The 18408-nt window shown below is 29.9% G+C and overlaps 2 protein-coding genes across 4 annotated transcripts; both read left to right on the top strand.

The window, feature by feature from the left end:
• Window positions 1-761: 761 nt before the first annotated feature.
• Window positions 762-7483, top strand: LOC113511609 (traB domain-containing protein-like). Of its 2 annotated transcripts, none has more exons than XM_026895263.3 (11): window positions 762-1019; window positions 1626-1836; window positions 2507-2602; window positions 2929-3050; window positions 3226-3350; window positions 4088-4214; window positions 4612-4751; window positions 5486-5637; window positions 5956-6061; window positions 6397-6558; window positions 7161-7483. In XM_026895263.3, exons 2-10 carry the CDS (start codon window positions 1647-1649, stop codon window positions 6509-6511), a joined length of 1173 nt encoding a protein of 390 aa, XP_026751064.1. In that variant the 5' UTR covers window positions 762-1019; window positions 1626-1646; the 3' UTR covers window positions 6512-6558; window positions 7161-7483. The 2 variants fall into 2 exon arrangements, with proteins under 2 accessions (XP_026751064.1, XP_031769327.1); XM_031913467.2 differs by having other exon boundaries at window positions 762-1028.
• Window positions 7484-7637: 154 nt separating this feature from the next.
• Window positions 7638-18226, top strand: LOC113511939 (traB domain-containing protein-like). 2 transcript variants are annotated; one of them, XR_008252788.1, is made up of 9 exons: window positions 7638-11035; window positions 11941-12092; window positions 12186-12310; window positions 12931-13057; window positions 14354-14496; window positions 14687-14844; window positions 15985-16090; window positions 16759-16833; window positions 17580-17621. XR_008252788.1 is itself a non-coding variant. In XM_031913538.2 (8 exons), the coding sequence occupies exons 1-8, from the start codon at window positions 10951-10953 to the stop codon at window positions 17680-17682; spliced, it is 999 nt and encodes a 332-aa protein (XP_031769398.1). In that variant the 5' UTR covers window positions 7638-10950; the 3' UTR covers window positions 17683-18226. The 2 variants fall into 2 exon arrangements, 1 of the variants encoding a protein (XP_031769398.1); XM_031913538.2 differs by lacking the exon at window positions 16759-16833 and having other exon boundaries at window positions 17580-18226.
• The last annotated feature ends 182 nt before the right edge of the window (window positions 18227-18408 follow it).

The following is an 18408-nucleotide window of genomic DNA, read 5'->3' as shown; positions in this document are numbered from 1 at the left end:
TGTAACTGCACCATACTGATAAAATATATCCGTTTCTCAACCGGATCGAACAGGAAAAAAGCATAAGGTTGTCAAAGTATATTGTACATATACATAATAGTTAAATAAACTTTATTTAACAATAAATATATAAAACTTTTTCACATTTCACTTAGTTATATGGAATCAAGCATTTAATAACACCGTGTGAAAGAATTTAATTGTCAAATGTATGATTTTCCGTGTTTTGGAATTACAAAATGTATTAAATAAGGTTTTACGGTTTATAATTATATAAGGATTTAATACGTTTGTATAAAATATGGAATCTAATCGGTGTATGACGTTTGACTAAATCATTATATGTTTTAGTCAAACGTCGTTTGGCTGAATTAGTGCACCTCTAAAAAGGCTTAAATATTTGAGTACTCTTGATAAACATACATTTGATTTTGTATAATCTCTGTATATCATAAGTTTAGAAACCTAAAAAATACTAAATTTCGACGACCCATTTAGAAAATAATAATGATGCCAATTTATAAAACTTCACATTGTTTTATGTGAAAGAATGAAAGATTAAATTTTGTACTATTGGCTAAAACACCTAATAGTAATATATGAAATTAATAATTTTTATTTTTTCTACCCCAAATCTCATTCCTGGTTTCGTCCCTATTTATATACCCATTCCTTTTTACCCCATTTTACGGTATATTGTTTGTTCCACAGATTAGAAAGACTATATTATAATCCAAGATGAAGTAAAATGTCATTTCCTCCTCTTTCCTCTCTCTGAATCCAAATGTCCGTCTTGTCATCATTGATCAACATTGTTATAATTTATAATCTATTTAATGTTTTAATGCGATTTATTATAAAATTTTAGGGACTCATTTTGAAATTTAAATAACATTTATTGTTTTTTTCGAATCAACAAAAATTTTGTCTACTGTTATCGATGCTCCAATAAAAACGTTGTTTTTCTTGATGTGCCACTGCAACTATATCTTTATTTTCTCAATTTTACGATCGTAGTAGTAAGTATCGTACGTATTAAAATAAATATTAATATACTTGTGAATAATGGACTCCTACGACAACTGTCCTTTAGGTCCACTGCTATGTATAAACTCTATGAGAAGAGGATTGGCCTACTTAGCACGCTAGCTAGATGGCTTAGTGTTGAGTTCCCCTCGCCTTTTAATATAATTCATTTAATACTAATGTCTCTTGTTCCCTAATCTCTTAAAATATGAAGTGAATATGGATGAAAGGGGCTGGTTATTACTTTATACAGTAGAAATCAAAGTAATCAGTAATTTATAAAGTCTTACACTAAAATGTTTAAATCATCTGATTTGTAGATACAGATATTTATAGTTTATTTTTTGTATTCATCATATTAAATATTTATCAAATTTAGTAATTAAAAAAAATGTAATATACTGAGAAATTTTTTATTACATATTATTAACTTAAATAGATAATCTATTAGATTATGTTATTATAGTTATTTTAATAAAAATACATCCTAAACTTGTTTATTATTATGCATATTTATTTAACTTCTCTTGTTTTTTGCATACGTAATATAAGGGTTGACATAATGTCTTCTATCATTAAATACATAATTTTTATTCCAGAAGTGTTACCTGTTCACTGCAATGAATACAACAGATCTTGCTTTAGGAAATAAAAACCTGAACATGGATGAAGATCCATTGTTAATGAAGTCGAAATCACCAGGTTTGAAGTGTGACATTCTTAATGAATGTCAGATGTTTTTAAAGGCTGAAGATGGAAGTGGAGATACGCATATAAACACAGTGGGAAGTGTGGGCGAAGGAAAAGCAGGTATTTGCAATTAATTTGCAATGCAATAATCTTTTAATTGATGTTATTGTTATTTTTAATAGAATGGTTGTGGATGTATTATAAATACAATAAAATGTGATAAACTAAATGTAAATTTGTAGGTAACACAGTAGGAAAGGTAGTCATTAATGATGTTATCAGCATAGAGTAAGGAACAACCAGTCATCCAATAGCTTATGCATGTCCTATATATTTACATAAAAATTTGCTATGCTAGATATATTCTTCAGATGTTAGGAAGGGTTCTTTGGTCTTCCCTAGCAGTGTGTCGTCATTTTAAAAATGTTAATTTGTAATGTATACACTGACCAATTATGTATTATAAAATAAGCTGCTTCAGTGTAAACTGAATGGAGTAAGTGTATTTATAAGGTTTCAAAATCAGCACTGAGAAATGATACAATAGGTGTCCAAGTTTCTTGTATTGGTGTTTAATATGAACATGATGTTTAATATAAAATGTGAACAATAAATATGGTTTTCAGATATGGTTCATTTCTTTAAAGATTTTTTAATAGAATTAGGATATGTTTTTATTAGAAATAAGTTAAAACACAATTTTAATGTTTTGTTTACTTATTAGCTAATGTAATTAGGTGTCAAATTAAATATAACTTAAGTTCTTAAGTTGATAATAATTATTCTTCAGAAAAGCCAAAGTTTGTTACTTCAACACCAGATCAAAAGAAGGACTGTACATCAGAAAACCAGATTACAAATTCTAATTTAGAAAGCAACATAGAAGGTAAATGTTAATTAATAAATATAAAAGTAAGGATATAATATGTTAGTAGAAATATTAAATTTCATCTTTAAGATACTGTATGAGGTTACGAAGAGAACATGGTACAGAACACCTATGAAAGATAATGAAATCTTGAAATAAAATTCAAAGTAATATTTATTTATTAATGGATTTTATAATGATGAATGTAAACATTTACATTTGTATGATTAGATGATTAATAATATTATAAGTAATTTGATGACTGTTGAAATTATTAATTAAAAATAATGTCTAAAATATAGGTTATATTGTATGAAAAAAGTATGATTATTTAAAAATTCCAGATTTACCTGTGGATGATAGTTTGCCAAACACAGTGACAGTGTTAGATGCCCCAGATGGTGGGAAAGTTTATGTAGTGGGCACTGCTCATTTTAGTTTGCAATCTCAGGATGATGTATCAAAGGTAAAAATCACATTATTTAATATTTCTTAGTTATTTCATATTTAATCTTTATATTAGTCTTATAGGATAGGTAAAGAAAGTTGAGTGTAGAGGTCGAGTGTTGAGTTATAGGTCTTTGTCTTTACATGCATTTCTTGTTTCATCCACTTCCATGTTTTTTTTTATTTATTTAAAGGTCATTCAGGAAGTTAACCCACATATAGTCATGGTGGAATTGTGTCAACAAAGGACTAATATATTACTCTTGGATGAGGAGGTAATACTAAGAGAAGCTAAGAATATAAATATAAAGAAAATAAGGTAAATTACTTTTTCTATTAAGTAGAGTGTATTTCATTATGTATAGTAACTTTTTGTCATGTGTGCTCTGGCATAGAATGGGCCACCCCTTTCTTTCCCATGGGTGTCGTAAAAGACGACTAAAAGAGGGCGAGGGATGGGCAGTAGCATCCTTCTAAAAACATCTTTAAAAGCCTAACTGCGGTTGTTAATCTGCATGCCAAGCATGGCGACTACGGGCAAAACTCCTGTTATGGGGAGGATTTAGGCTTATGCTCAGCAGTAGACAGTTAACAGCTGAAATAATAATAATGATAAAATACTATGTTTTCCAGGAATAACCAACTTCATTCTTGTCCAAAATTTGTGTGGGTTTTACAAGAGGGTAACTTTTTTAAGTTTAAAAATAAACATCAAATCAGTTTACAATAATTTTACTCTTTGTTAAATTTAAGTTCTTTTTTTAAGACTGGTTAATAGAACTAAATGATCACAAGTTGTTGTTTATTAAGAATGCAACCATTGATATATTTAAAATTTGGGGTAGGCATACTCATTTGGCCTCCACATAAATGTGTATATAATTTATTTACGATTTTCTACGTATATGTTTATATAAGCAAAATTTTATTAATTAATTGGCAGTGTTTAATCTAAACACACTGCATCATGTACACAGTTAGTTCTTATTGAGTAGCAAACCTCGTAGATAGATTGAGATATGTTTATAATTTATTCTATTAAATACTATATTGCAGGGCAACAATGGCTCAAAATGGAGTGTTCAATGGCCTTATGTATATTTTGTTACTAAATATGTCCGCTCATATCACTAGGGAGTTGGGTATGGCACCAGGTGGAGAATTTCGACGCGCTATGGCTGAGGTATTTGCTACATATTGCTTTGTAATTTTATTATTACTGAAATTAATAGAGGTCATGAAGTTGGCTAGTTATTTTTAAAATGCCTATTTAAAAGTGGCCCAAAATTAATTTATTATTATTATAGGAACTGTAAATTTTTGCATATTCCATACTAAGGAATATTTTATTTCCATTTATAAACTTAGAATAGTAGACAGCTGTGTGATGAAATGGTAAATTTGTAATTATTAGAAGTCTGTGTGTGATCATGTCTGAGATTTTTGTTTTATATTGTTGGGTACTTCCATAATTAAAACAACATTATGAGACTATTAAGATTGAACAGCTCAGTGATCCGGCAGACATACACTAGATGTATTATATTTAATAATGGAATAAATCGTTTGATTTGTTTTAGGCCAAAAAAATTCCGAACTGCATTGTGCAACTTGGTGACAGAGCAATAGATATCACTCTTCATAGAGCGATAGCATCATTATCTTGGGGACAGACAATACGATTCATTTGGCATTTGCTCACCTCTAATCAGACAATTAGGTATGGTAATTATGTTTTGCTCATTTTTATTTAGAAGTCTATAATTAATTACTGATCTTGATCGACTACTTTTTTTTTATATGATACTTTAGTAAGAATTAACTTATAAATCATCATTATAAATTATTTCATATATAAATTAAATTAGATGTTTATTATTATTTATATATTTATTTATTCATTAGTACAAATATGTGTACATGGCGGACTTAATGCTAAAAGCATTCTCTCCCAGTTAACCATAGAGAAGTGTCAGAATACTCGAATGCGGTACTAGTAATTTTTGATATAAAATATAATTTTAATATTATTAGAATTAACACCTGATTTGAGGCTCGTGCCTCAAATTAGGTGTTAATACACATATATAAATACACATATATATAGAAATACACGTTATTATTTGGAGTGTGATGTATTCAACGCCTTTTTATAGGTTTTTATTTCTTATTAGAGACCAATTTTATAAAGCAAAGTATTAATAAAATATTTAGAACATTTGTTATATCGCTAGTAGTTACTGAGGTACATACTTGTAGTAAGACATAAAATTGTTTATTATTGGTTTAATTTAAATTTATTATTTCTGGATCGTGATTTATATGTAATAATTAGTAAATAGTGAATGCAATTATAGCTGGAACTATTGGTACTTTTTAAAAAAATATTCTTTATATCAGTTCTTTTATTTTTACATTTTTAGTTTGAATTAATTATTCATGTTTTTTTTTCAGTGCCGAAGAAGTAGAGAAATGTAAACAGAAAAAGATGCTGGAGGATATGTTGGAAGAGATGGCTCAAGAGTTTCCGGCTCTCGAGCGTGTATTTGTTGTCGAGAGGGATATGTACCTTTGTCACTCCTTGCAAGTTGCAGCTTTGCAACCCCGTTAGTAGAGTTTATAATTAAAGAGGCATTCACTAAAATGAATTAATAAGGTTCATGGTTAATTGAGAGCTGAAAACATATTTTCATTGTTTACTGCATCATTGCACATGTCATTACTACAGGGGTCAGATGTTCCCAAAGAGTACGTCTCGGTGCTTTGGAGTACCGTGAATCCCTCCCGCTTTACATATCATCAAAATATTTTTACATTCACTTATATTAGAAAGTGGTTAATTTATTTTTTAAAATAAAAAGAAAGTATGACTTTACTTAAACTTTGGAAACCTCTGGTATTAATTTTAATAAAATATTTAACAGGTAGAGAACCTTGTCGCATAGTGGGCGTTGTGGGTATCGGTCATGTTGCTGGCATAGTGGAGCATTGGGGCAAGATTACGCCTCAAGACATATCACCACTGTTAGAGTAAGTTTCTTTTATTTTTATGATTCCTTCTGATTATTATATTCATGAGTATGTAATTTTAAAGTAAAACGAATTTATGATAGATTTAAAATAATACCATGGCGACACTTTGTTTAGTTATAAAATTTAGTTATGAAAGATTGGATTTACATACATAGCATAATAATATTGGTTTATATAAAAAGGAAATATGTAAAATATTACAAGGTTAAGAAATAGTTATTTAATTTTATTTGCTAATGAATCTTTGTAAAGATGTTTGTGTGGTATTTCTATACATTTATCGTACAGCTTGTTTAATTAGAGTATAATATAAATATGTCGCGTGGCGGCAGGGTACCGCCGCCGTCGGTGTCGACCCGCGTGGTTCGCGTGACGGCGCGCGTGGCGTGCGTGGGCGCACTAGTGTGGGTCACGTGGCGCTTGTTGCCGCGTCGCTGGCTGCCTTGATCGTTGCCCGGTCTTTATTTGATCGTCTTGCCTCTCCGTCAATGCTGGTCAGTGAAAATATTTATTTGTATTATTGCCTTTTTATCAATTATGCCTATAGAAGCGAGAGGGAATCGTTCATTGAGAAAGGTACAATCGTGTACAATTCCTTACACCTCAGGCCGCCAACAGGCCTCATTGTCAGTTATCACGGTAATCCAAGTCCACTTACATCATCATACATCGGTAGTAAGGGTGGGATTGCTATTCCATTGTGTATATATATATATATATATATATATATATATATATATATATATATATATATATATATATTATTTATATATATATATATTATTTTCTATGCCTATCTTATAAGGATTTTGCGTAAGGACAGATAAAAATATATTCGATTAATACTAGCTGATCCGACCAATGTTATTTTTCCTCTTAACGTCACGTAAATTTTTTCTCTGTTATACTATCTTCGAAGTTGGGATAATAAAACACATTTACAAAATTTCATTAAGGTTTATAATGAGGTGTGAGTCAACCAAGCGGTTTTGTTATAAAATGTTGAGATTAACGTAAAGGAACATTGTGGTATGTCATTTTTATAGATTAAGAAAATTCTTATACCTAATATTAAAGTAAGAATGAATGTTTTCAGGACCATCTGCATAATAATTTCGCTGAAGCCTGTGGAAGGAAGTGTTAAGAATTTATTATTTATAAGAATTATAAAATACGTCTACATGCAATTTTAATCTAGTGTGACTTAAATATATAATAATCTTACCTACAGTATAGAACTTTAATGGGTTTCATTTGTGATTATAAAAATATCGTCACAAAAAATTTGGTTGTATTTTTGTCTTGTTTGTTGTTTAATTTGGTCCTTCCTACCAAATTAATTTTAAAAAAATATCCTATTTTGTAAATAATTAATATCTTGTGATTTCTTTATTAACTAAAAAGGACAATTGTTTAAAATAAATATTTAAATTTTGTTTGTAAACATTTAGTAATTACGAATCTTTAATTAATATTTGAATTGCATATATATATATATATATATATATATATATATATATATATATATATATATATATATATATATATATATATATATATATATATATATATATATATATATATATATATATATATATTTATTTATTATCGTTGTATCTAACTTTCGATTTTTCTGCTAAATGCATAGCTTATATGTTGATTTCTAATTAATTTATACTATTAGATTATTGCGGATTTCGATATTTAATTTAATTAGTATTTATTGGTACTTGTAAAAATTATATCAAAAAATATAAGAAACATGAAAACTAAAATAACTGTACTATTACAGGATGGTAAGATTAAATAATTAAAGATTTAGATATTATGTATATTGAAAGTAATTTATGATAAGATAATGATAATAGGCACTCGTTTTTCGTCTAAAATTATGTTCTCTAAATACTACATATTTTTATATAGAGCTTATATTAAAATTAAATGTAGTAAAGGTTTTTTTGTATATGAGCATGTGATTTGTGTCAGTTATCTTACTAATATAATAAAACTGTATAATAACTAGGTCATGTCTGTACAGTAAAGATTTTTAATAAAAAAAAAATATGGAAGGAAAAGAAGCTAAAACAATAATTTAGAGATTTTTTTCTGTCTCTATTTTTTTCCGGCATCACGCATATACTACTGCGCCAAATTGAATTAACTTTTTACAGTTGTGTTCGTAAAGATCTAGTTTAAAAACTGGTTTTTATTTTAGCTTTGATACGTCATTTAGGTTACCTACTTCTAAAATTTACACGAACGATATTACGACTAATTTTAATACCAAAGTGGTAATCTAAAGAATGTACATATAGCATCAAATCGTACGTGTATTGGGTTGTGAGAGGGAAGATGACAATTATATTACTAAAATATGTACAGTACTAAAAAGTACCTAAATTGAAAGTATTACTCTATGTTAAACTTATCTACATTCATGTTTATTAATATGAAGTAATGATGCAAATTCTTTAGTACTATTAATTATAAATTAACAATAAAACGTACGTCTTTTTTTACTATATATAAATACAGTCAGATGATAGTAGTTCCAGTTTCGAATTATTAAATTAGTTTTTTTTTTGTATATTAGAGTCGACACCAATAGCAATAGGTACTACTTTATTTATTAAAAATAATATTATCGTAATTAGAATATAGTGGTAGATAGGTAAGTCTAATAAATTTTTGTCAGACATAAAAATTGTTACGTGATTGAAGATTTGCTAAAATATGAAGGAAAATTGTCGATATATTTTTTTTTCAAAAATTACTGTATGTCAGCATTAGATTTATATATAAAATGCTAGATTATAATGTGTTGATGTATATAGTTAAGTCCTAGTTTATTATTAAAGGTTTGTTTTACAAATTTTTAATAAATTCGTGTGGGCCGAAATTATTGTTCATTGTGATTTACAAAGTGTGATAAAATAAGTATGACACTTCTGCCTGTGTTTACAATGACCTATAACATATTATAAAAAGCTTATTTGGACAAGGGGCAGCATTGACGTGAGTTTGCTCCATTAAAATTGGACGCATAAAATTCGTCCACTAGTCAATGGTAAATCATTGGCAGATACAACGAGGAATTAAATATGCGAGGATAAACGACTAAATGAGTACAACATATTAATGGCGCTATCTAATTTATTTCAAACAAGTCTTTTAATATCGATAGATGTACGGAAGGAAGTAATGAAATGAATCTATCGGTAGACATGTCATCGCTTCCGAATGCATGAGAAAATGAGACCGCTACGTATATCTTGTGCTTTCTTATGCACACGTTGACGGAAAGACTTCAACAATAGATTCATTTGACAGTTATCTAGGAGGGTCATTGTGTAACATGCGAAGCGAATAGAAACATACGCGTATTTTTAAAACATTTTTAATATAATTGCCATTAATCTTTTCATTATTCTACTATTGAAATTCATGAACATTAATATACTATTCGTTAATATTTTTTACATGAAGCAAAGCTACTATTTTTTCAATAATGCTATGTAAAACAGTTTTGAGCATGTATTTACTTGTTTCTTTTTTTTCAATACACTTACCCTAATGTGATGATATCACATAATTTGTATATCGAGGTAGTATATTTTAGTTGAATTTTTTAATTGATATGCATAAGTTTGGAATATTATAATTTTAATTGTGTGAACTCAAGTGAATGAAAGATAATGATGCTAAGTAGTTTAAAAGTTAGAACTGGCAGGTAGGTACCTACTGTTGTATATATATTATAGGCGTGTTCGTGGTCGTGGCGTGGCAATCGATCGATCGCGACTATTAGTCCAGTCGATCGTGGCAAGGCAAAAAATATAATATTTTGCTATTCTAGTGGAAGATGCTCAGACGCAATGTTCATGCTAATATAAATAAGTAGTTACTATGAATAATTTTCAGTTTTATCTTAATAGAATAAAAAAAATACTACAATATTACATAATTGTGTATTAAACTGTTGTTTTTGAAATTTCAAGAAGTATGTAATTGATAGATCGCACAGGGTTTCGTCAGTAAACAGTAGATCTTAGATTTTGTCAACTCGATCACTCTTGATATATATGATCTTATGTTCTAAGACTTAACGAATTTTATTGTGTCAATAAATATATACTATATAAAGTTTGTGAAGCCTATATATATTTTTATTATTTAGCTGTAAACTTATATTCAAATTGTTTTAAAAACGATAACTCAATACATTTTTACCACACATACCTACCTTTTCATGCATTTCTTATAGATAATAGCAGGACAAAAAATAATACCAAACAAGGTTACGATAGTAATCTACAGCGACCAAGTCTGCTTGTTTTATAATGTCATTTAATCGTTTTAGAAGAATAAATACATTTCTTTATGATTGATTTATGATTAGATAACACCTATAGACACAAAAAAAAAATTAGATAGGCCATTAGTTTGAATGATTTTCAAAATTATTTTATAAAAAATGGAGATAAAATATATTTTATTTTACAAAAATAAAAATCTTTACAAAGACTGATAGATTTACGATGTGATTTCTATTGTTATATACCTTAGTATCACTATTAATTTATCATAATACTTTCTTATTACCTATGGAAAAACTCAGAAATTCGTTGTGCGAATAACTTAATTTTACAAGCAAAGCAAGTAAATACTTATTTAAATAGGTATTAAATTACCTGGCTATCAAATTATAAATGCATATTTTTTATTTGTTCTCATCGCTTAAAATTAGAGGAATAAAACAAATATGACAGTTTAAAATTACAGTTAATCATGGATAGAAGCCGATATCTATTATATCAATAATATATTCAATAAAATGTTCTGTATATCATAATGAAATTTTTTGTACATCAAAATTATTCGGCGATATGAGATATCAAACATATATAATCGTAAGACAGTTGTGCAAAAGTCTTGAAACTGTCCTAAATAAGCGAGTAGAAAGATCTCAGAGTAAGTTAATTATGTTTTGAATTGAATAGCTTAGAAATGTACCTACCCTAGAACTGATATGGTATATTAATTCTTTTATAAGCTATAAGGTATAAATAAGTGGCCGGGATAGTTACCACAAAATTTCAAGATTAACTATTGATCGAAAAATGTACTTAATAATATCATGTTACGGGTGTCCATCTTTTCCTGTGGCTGTCGTAAGAGGCGACTAAGGGAACTAAATGGTCGAAAGATCGGCAGCAGAATCCATCTATAAACATGACCAAAGCTAATTGCGGTTTCCAACCCGCGTGCCAAGCGTGGCAACTATTGGCAAAATCCCTCAATAAGGAGAAGCCTATGTTCAGCAGGAGGTTAATAGCTGATGTGATGATGATATTTATATAAGCAGTAGCACCTCACTTAAAACAATCACGAAAAGCCTTACTTCGATTGCAAACTCTCCTGCCAAGCTTTGCAACTACTGGCAAACTGGAAATATCCTCTCCAGTCCCTAGCGGCTCCGTCATTCTTAACCAAGATAGCGGTCAGGTTAAAGGTAGAGCATGAGGGGGATAAGGGATTGTTAGCAATACGGACTAACGGTTCCTCTATTAACAATATATCCTATCAGGTTGACCTCTCAGTGGTCCCTCTCTAAACAATCGTGCTGAATTCCAGGCGTATTCATCACGATGGGCTGGGGGGAAGGGATTGTTATTAATATGGACTTCAAATCTCAATGCTAGCAATATACCCTGTCAGGTCGATCTCTACGTGGTCCCCAGTTATAATTAGCAGTGGAATGCACATACTATTATATAATTGAAGGGACCCTTTTTGAGTCACTACCGTTACCGCTGTACGCAAGTTAATGGTTTCTAGTCGAAATACTACCTTTTATAAACTATACGACTTTGCAGCCTTATGTTCCGTTTATTCAAGAAACGATAGCGGCTATTCTAACATAAAATTACCTCCTTCTGCGACACTCCTACAAAATGACAGGCAAGCGACTGTTGTGCTTCTTGGTACTGTCCACTTTAGCAAACAGTCAGTGGAAGATGTTTCTCAGGTAAGGATGCTCCCTGTAGGTATGTTTGTTTATGTAGGTATGTTTCTTTTAAAAAGATTCTAATTATTAATATAAATATTTTTTTTTATTTAGATAGTTAAGGTGTTGAATCCAAATGCTATCTTAGTGGAATTATGTCGCCAAAGAGTATCGTTACTTGAGCTGGATGACAAAAAGTTTCTAGAAGACGTGAAAAATTTTGATTCTAGGAAAATGAAGTAAGTCAACACATATGTAAATGGCATACCTAACTTTGTTATATTTTTATGCAGCTTCGAAGAACATTCAAACAAGGTGAAGACTCATCTGATGGAAAGTAATAATAGATAGCACCAGGGAATTGATATTACAGGATATACTATAATGCCCAAACCCTTTATTCATTAAAAATAAAAGTTTCTTTTAAATTGGGAGTTTAGCTAAAAAGAAAAAGATAAAAGAGTTCAATACTTAGAATAGGTTTATAAGAGATTTGAGGTTTTTATAAATAAGAAGGCAAGTATTTTACAGTGCTGTTATTTTTTAAACCAAATATGTTATACCTCCGTACTCTGAAATATCTATTACATTAAGACTGTTACTTAGTAGTTTATATTAACCCTTGTAAAATTCAACTTATATTTTAAAATAGCAGTTGCTGAGTTTTTACCCATTCTTTTTGGATTAGTAAATACAATATTTAATGATATTTATTGAACAACTATAATTTAAATTAATTAAATTATATGTATTAAAAAAAAAAAGCTTTATTGCATGTAAAAACAATAAATAATAAGCAGACTGCCCTAATAAACATGTTGTGTCTGTTGATTAATGAATATTTTGTACATATTTACAGACAAGTGGTAAGAGGCCAAAATTTTGTGTCTGGTATGTTGCATGCCATGCTGTTGAAAACATATGCAGACATTGCTAAAGAGTTGGGAGTCGCGCCAGGAGGTGAATTTCGAAGAGCATATCATGAGGTACATCTATAATTATCGAAATATCTGTATCCGATTTGGTTGTTTCGTAGCTCCGCACATATACGATGTAGATGATGAAATAAATATATAAAAATTGCTGCCCTTAGCAATGAAATTTTTTAAACTAACTACCTATTGTATTTTATTGGCAATGAGTATATAAGTACGTGAGTGATAGATAATAAGCGGATTGTTCAAACCTTTTTAACCGCCAGCAGGCCATAATCTTAATTTTGTTGGCCCTTATTTTTTACCCGCTAGCCTCTACTATGTTTGGGCTCTGTATACAATATAATACTAAGTTTATGTAATAATATTATAAAAAAGCCTGTCAAGTGTGAGTCGGATTCACGCAACGAGGGTTTCGTATAAAATCATCAAATTTCATTTTTTTTGTAAAATAACTGCAAATTTACGATTTCCGGATGTTTCTTTTACTTGTGCTACATGGTATTGCTTCTTGCCAAATTTCATGATTCTAGGTCAACAGGAAGTACCCTATTGGTTTCGATTTCCTTTGTAAATATCAAAATATGCGATATAAACGGAACATAAAGGCCGTATCTTTTGATTGCGTCGATTTACAAGCTTATTTTTTTCACTGCTTTAAGAGATTGTAGACCTGAGTATATGATATTAATTTTAACTTGATACCTTTACGCGTACTTAAGAAAAAGGGTCTTGACAGACGGACAGACAGATGGACGAACAGACGGACGGACTGACGGACAACGAAGTGATCCCGTAAGTATTCAGTTTTTCCTTTGGAGGTAGGAAAGCATAAAAACTACATTAAATACGCTATCAATAGATAGTCTTAAAAATCTTAATTATAGGCATTTTTGAATAATTTTTTTAAGAGTCGTCCAGTTCGGAAAAAAATTTTAGAGCTGAGAAACTGAGCTGTTGCTTTTTAAAATAAAAGTTAGGTTTACAACAAAGCCCGATGACCTGACTCGCCGCCGCCACTATGGACATTACAGTGAGCATAATTTGTATTATGATACGCAATTAAATTAAAAGTATCAATACCAAATTGAATGTGACAATCAGAATAGCCACTCATTTCAAAGTTAAAATGTTATTTATGTAATTTATTCAATAACTTTATGCCAATTAAAAAAAAAAACACTAATCATTAAAACAACAAAATTATCAACATTTTAGTAAATAATGACAGCAACTTATAAAAAATCAGTTTGAATTTACTAGTTTATGACTTTACTCAGTTTACGTAGATAAAGTTATATTATCTAGCAAGTATGACATGCAATAATTAATTAAAAAAAATTTCAGATGAAAAAGATTCCTGACTGCAAGTTATTTCTTGGCGATCGACCTATTCAAATTACAATTGCTAGAGCTTTTCAGTCATTGAGCGTTTACGAATTGGGTCAAGTGCTCTATCATCTTACCACTTCAAATCCTAAACCATTGGAGTAAGCACTCAACTATATTTAATATATTAAAATATTTATGTATATAGCCGATGTGTAATTATACCTACTTGTACTTAAACTTGCGAAGGCACATAATGTGTCATCCTACACATGAATGGTGTGCAGTCTACTGTGCAAACGATAATTATTGTTTTATAGTTTATACCTAAAGATCGCCAACTGATTTCAGTAAATTTCAACTAGAACGATACAAAGATAAAGATTTTGTACATGCGCAATTCGAGGAAATCACTAAAGATGTACCAGCATTTAAAAAAATATTCCATGTATTTGTCGACGAACGTGATAAGTGTCTTGCGTATTCGTTGCAAGAATGTGTGCGTACTGGTTCGTATTAATTACTATATCGTTCGTTTCGTATAAAATAAATAGCACGTATCCATATGATACGTACATGATACTTACAGTATGTTGAGGGTACAGTATCTTAACACTTTTGAACTGAAGAATTTTATTTTCTGTTCGTTACAAAGACTGCTTGATTCAACTTTATCCTTCGAAATTAACGTATTTACCAACAAATATATCCATATTTACCCACACATACCTCTATGCACGCATGCACGCATGTAAGCATGCACTCACGCACGGATACACGCAGGCACATGTACAACAAGCATACTCACACGCCCGCACGCACAAATAAAAATGTATAGTTAACGTTAGACAGTTTATTTTTCGAATGTTATTTATTTAAATGTTACAAGTCATCTGGGGTTTGTGGCCTGGTGGCTCTAGCACAGCCATCAGTCTCTATAATACATACCAATACATATACTGATACATACCAATATTCTTAACCAAATAGTTTTTTCGTACAGTATTGTGGAGAGTAAATAAATATTTTTGGATTAGAATTAAAAAAAAATAAGATTATTATTTACGGGGGTGCCCCCCCGTAAATAATAATAAATACTAAAAAAAATATACTCATATGCACCTTTGTAAAAGGGCCAACAAACCCCCCCGGGTTTGTTGGCCCCTTTACAAAGGTGCATATGAGTATATTTTTTTTGTAATGAATAATAATAGTATGGCAACCCTGCTCGCGCTAACAATATATTGGCGGGGCACCAATGAGGGATAACAGGCGAGAATGAAAAGGCAGGTCAGTTAGTTCGTCGGGATGAATACACCTGAGATTCAGCACGATGGTATCCAGGAGGGGTTGCTAGCAATGGGACTGGTAGTTCGCATTACAATCTCTTCTTCTCCAAGACGTAGTATGTATATGTTTTTAATGAGTGAAAATTAACTCCGCCCGCGCTATCGGTATACATAGGTGGGACAACAGTAACAGATGATAGGTGAAGATAAAGTCAGATCAGGTCAACCACGTGGAGATCGACCTAATAGGGTATATTGCTAGTAATGGGGTTGTTACGCTCTATTACTAACAAACCCTTACCCCCCAGTACGTTTATGTTATACCTCCAACATCGCACTAATACCATTTAATTATTTTAGTAGCCGACAATCCGCGTGTTCTGGCTGTAGTGGGAATGGGTCATGTAGATGGTATAGTAAAATACTATGGAAAAATGAGACAAGAAGATATTGTACCTTTATTATTGTAAGTTTATACACCCTTCTATATATTTAATTTAGATGTTACATACTTTGTGTTGGATTAGTTTGTTTTGTATATCAATTATACGAATACTTTTACATAAGTACGTATAGATATTATTCATGTTGGAAAATAAATATTTAACTAGTACTTAAGTATACTCGTGCCTAAATGTGAAGTTTGTATTTTTAATATAGATTATTATGATTAATGTACCTAGATTATTGTGTACAATTAAGTAAATACAATATTAGGTATGGAAGGTAGATAAGTTATAGTGGGTATATTACATTAATACTTGAGCACTTAACCGAAATGATCAGGGGGAAAGGGATTGTTAGCAATGGAGTTTGACAGCCTCATTGCTAGCAATACGCCCTATCAGGTAGACCTCCACGTGGTTCTCCCTGGAAACCATCGTGAACACAACTTGTTGAATTCGTCACGATGGGTTAACTGACCTGCTTCATCCTCACCTATCATCTTTCATTGGTGCCCCGCCGGTGTATACCGATAGCGCGGGTGGTTACCATTTCTTTATCACCCATAAAAAATACCGAAATGATCAAGTAAATAAGTATTATCAAACAATTATTAAGTATATATAATAATGATGTAGTATGTAATAATATATATAAAAATGATGTAATAACTTTATTTCTTATTTTCAGCGCCTAGATTTTTGTAACATGATTACCACACGATTAGTCCTCATTAGCTATATATAGTATCGAAATGTTATAAAGGTGAGGAGTTTTAGTAAATTAAGTTATTAGATATTTATAAATGGACCATTCAATTATATATATATATATATATATATATATATATATATATATATATATATATATATATATATATATATATATATATATATATATATATATATATATATATATATATATATATATATATATATATATATATATATATATATATATATATATATATATATAATAGGGCAATAAATGCCGCTTTACAGATGTAAAGTATTTTATCTATATAAGTGAAGAGCATGAAGGTCTATTGTCAATCGCGCAGATTTATTTAGCTTTAACATTGTTTACTATCGTTAAAGATGTGGTTAAAAATTTAATTTAAGTATACATTTTTTATGCTACCGATGAGTTGTATTTGGCTTTGGTCACAGTGCACTTTGTAGAAATGCAGTTATTCAAAAGCAGTTTTCTTTTATATTACATCACTATTATATTGCTTATTTATAGGATTTACCTAGATATATAATACAAACCAATGAACAAATAAATAAATATAGAGATAGAGATTAATTATTTTATTTAATTAACATGCAAATGCATTCGAAAAACTATAGATTTTTTAGTACCAATTCAACCTCTTGGACTTGTGTGTGATACTTTACATTTCGTTTTCAAATTTCAATATTTACATTAACGTTCTGCTGTTTTAGCCAACGTTTGTCTAACCTTGGACAGTATATAAGGTTTTAGCTTTTATCTTTACTTTTTTTCAGTGTTCCCCCTCCGCCATATTATACAGTGCTGCTCAAAAAGGGATTAAAATTCACATTTTATTTTTTAGTATTTTCTTTTTTTTACAAACTTTTGTTTGGTTAAGTCAATAATTTAAAATATACCGTCTAAAAAATTTAAAGCATTTTATTTATTAGAATCGGGATCTTTTTATTAGAATTAGGTCATACCACGGGGGTAAACAATACCTTTCCATACCTCGATTGTAGTTGGCATTCTTTTATAAGTAGTTTCATGGCCGCATCGCTATGGAAGACGTAATTATATTGGAAGAAGAAATCGACGAAGGAAGTTCATTAGCTCATATTACGGGTCTCAATTAGTATCAGTTTACCATGTTTATTTATTGCACCATTTATATAATAGTAAATATATTTAATTGTAATGAGAAATGATATAAAAGGTGATCTTATCGCTAAGCAATCTTTTCCAGACAACTTTTGGGTAGAGGACATTGAGAAAAAGAAAAAAGCAATACATATTATGTCTACTTACATACAATTTTTTTTTTAAATATGTTCCACCCATCACACATCTATGCAATTATTACGTATTATAGTTACATATGTACTCAATATATGTATTTTTTTTTGGTCGGTGTACCTCAACATACGACATAGCCATTAAAAACCACCCCTATATTTTTAACTAAAGTTTTTATGTACGTGACACTGGCCAGTTATAATTTATTTAAAAATATGATTACTTATAAGTAAAGTTTATAAGTAAAAAAATATGCCCTATTTGGTCGACCTCCACGTAGTTCCCCCTGGAAACCATCGTGAATAGTTCTTGTTGAATTCGTCACGA

This window comes from Galleria mellonella, unplaced genomic scaffold (assembly GCF_026898425.1).
Source record: "Galleria mellonella isolate WM207_F2 unplaced genomic scaffold, CSIRO_AGI_GalMel_v1 utg213, whole genome shotgun sequence".
NCBI lineage: Eukaryota > Metazoa > Arthropoda > Insecta > Lepidoptera > Pyralidae > Galleria > Galleria mellonella.
This window is presented reverse-complemented; position numbering and strand designations above follow the sequence as displayed.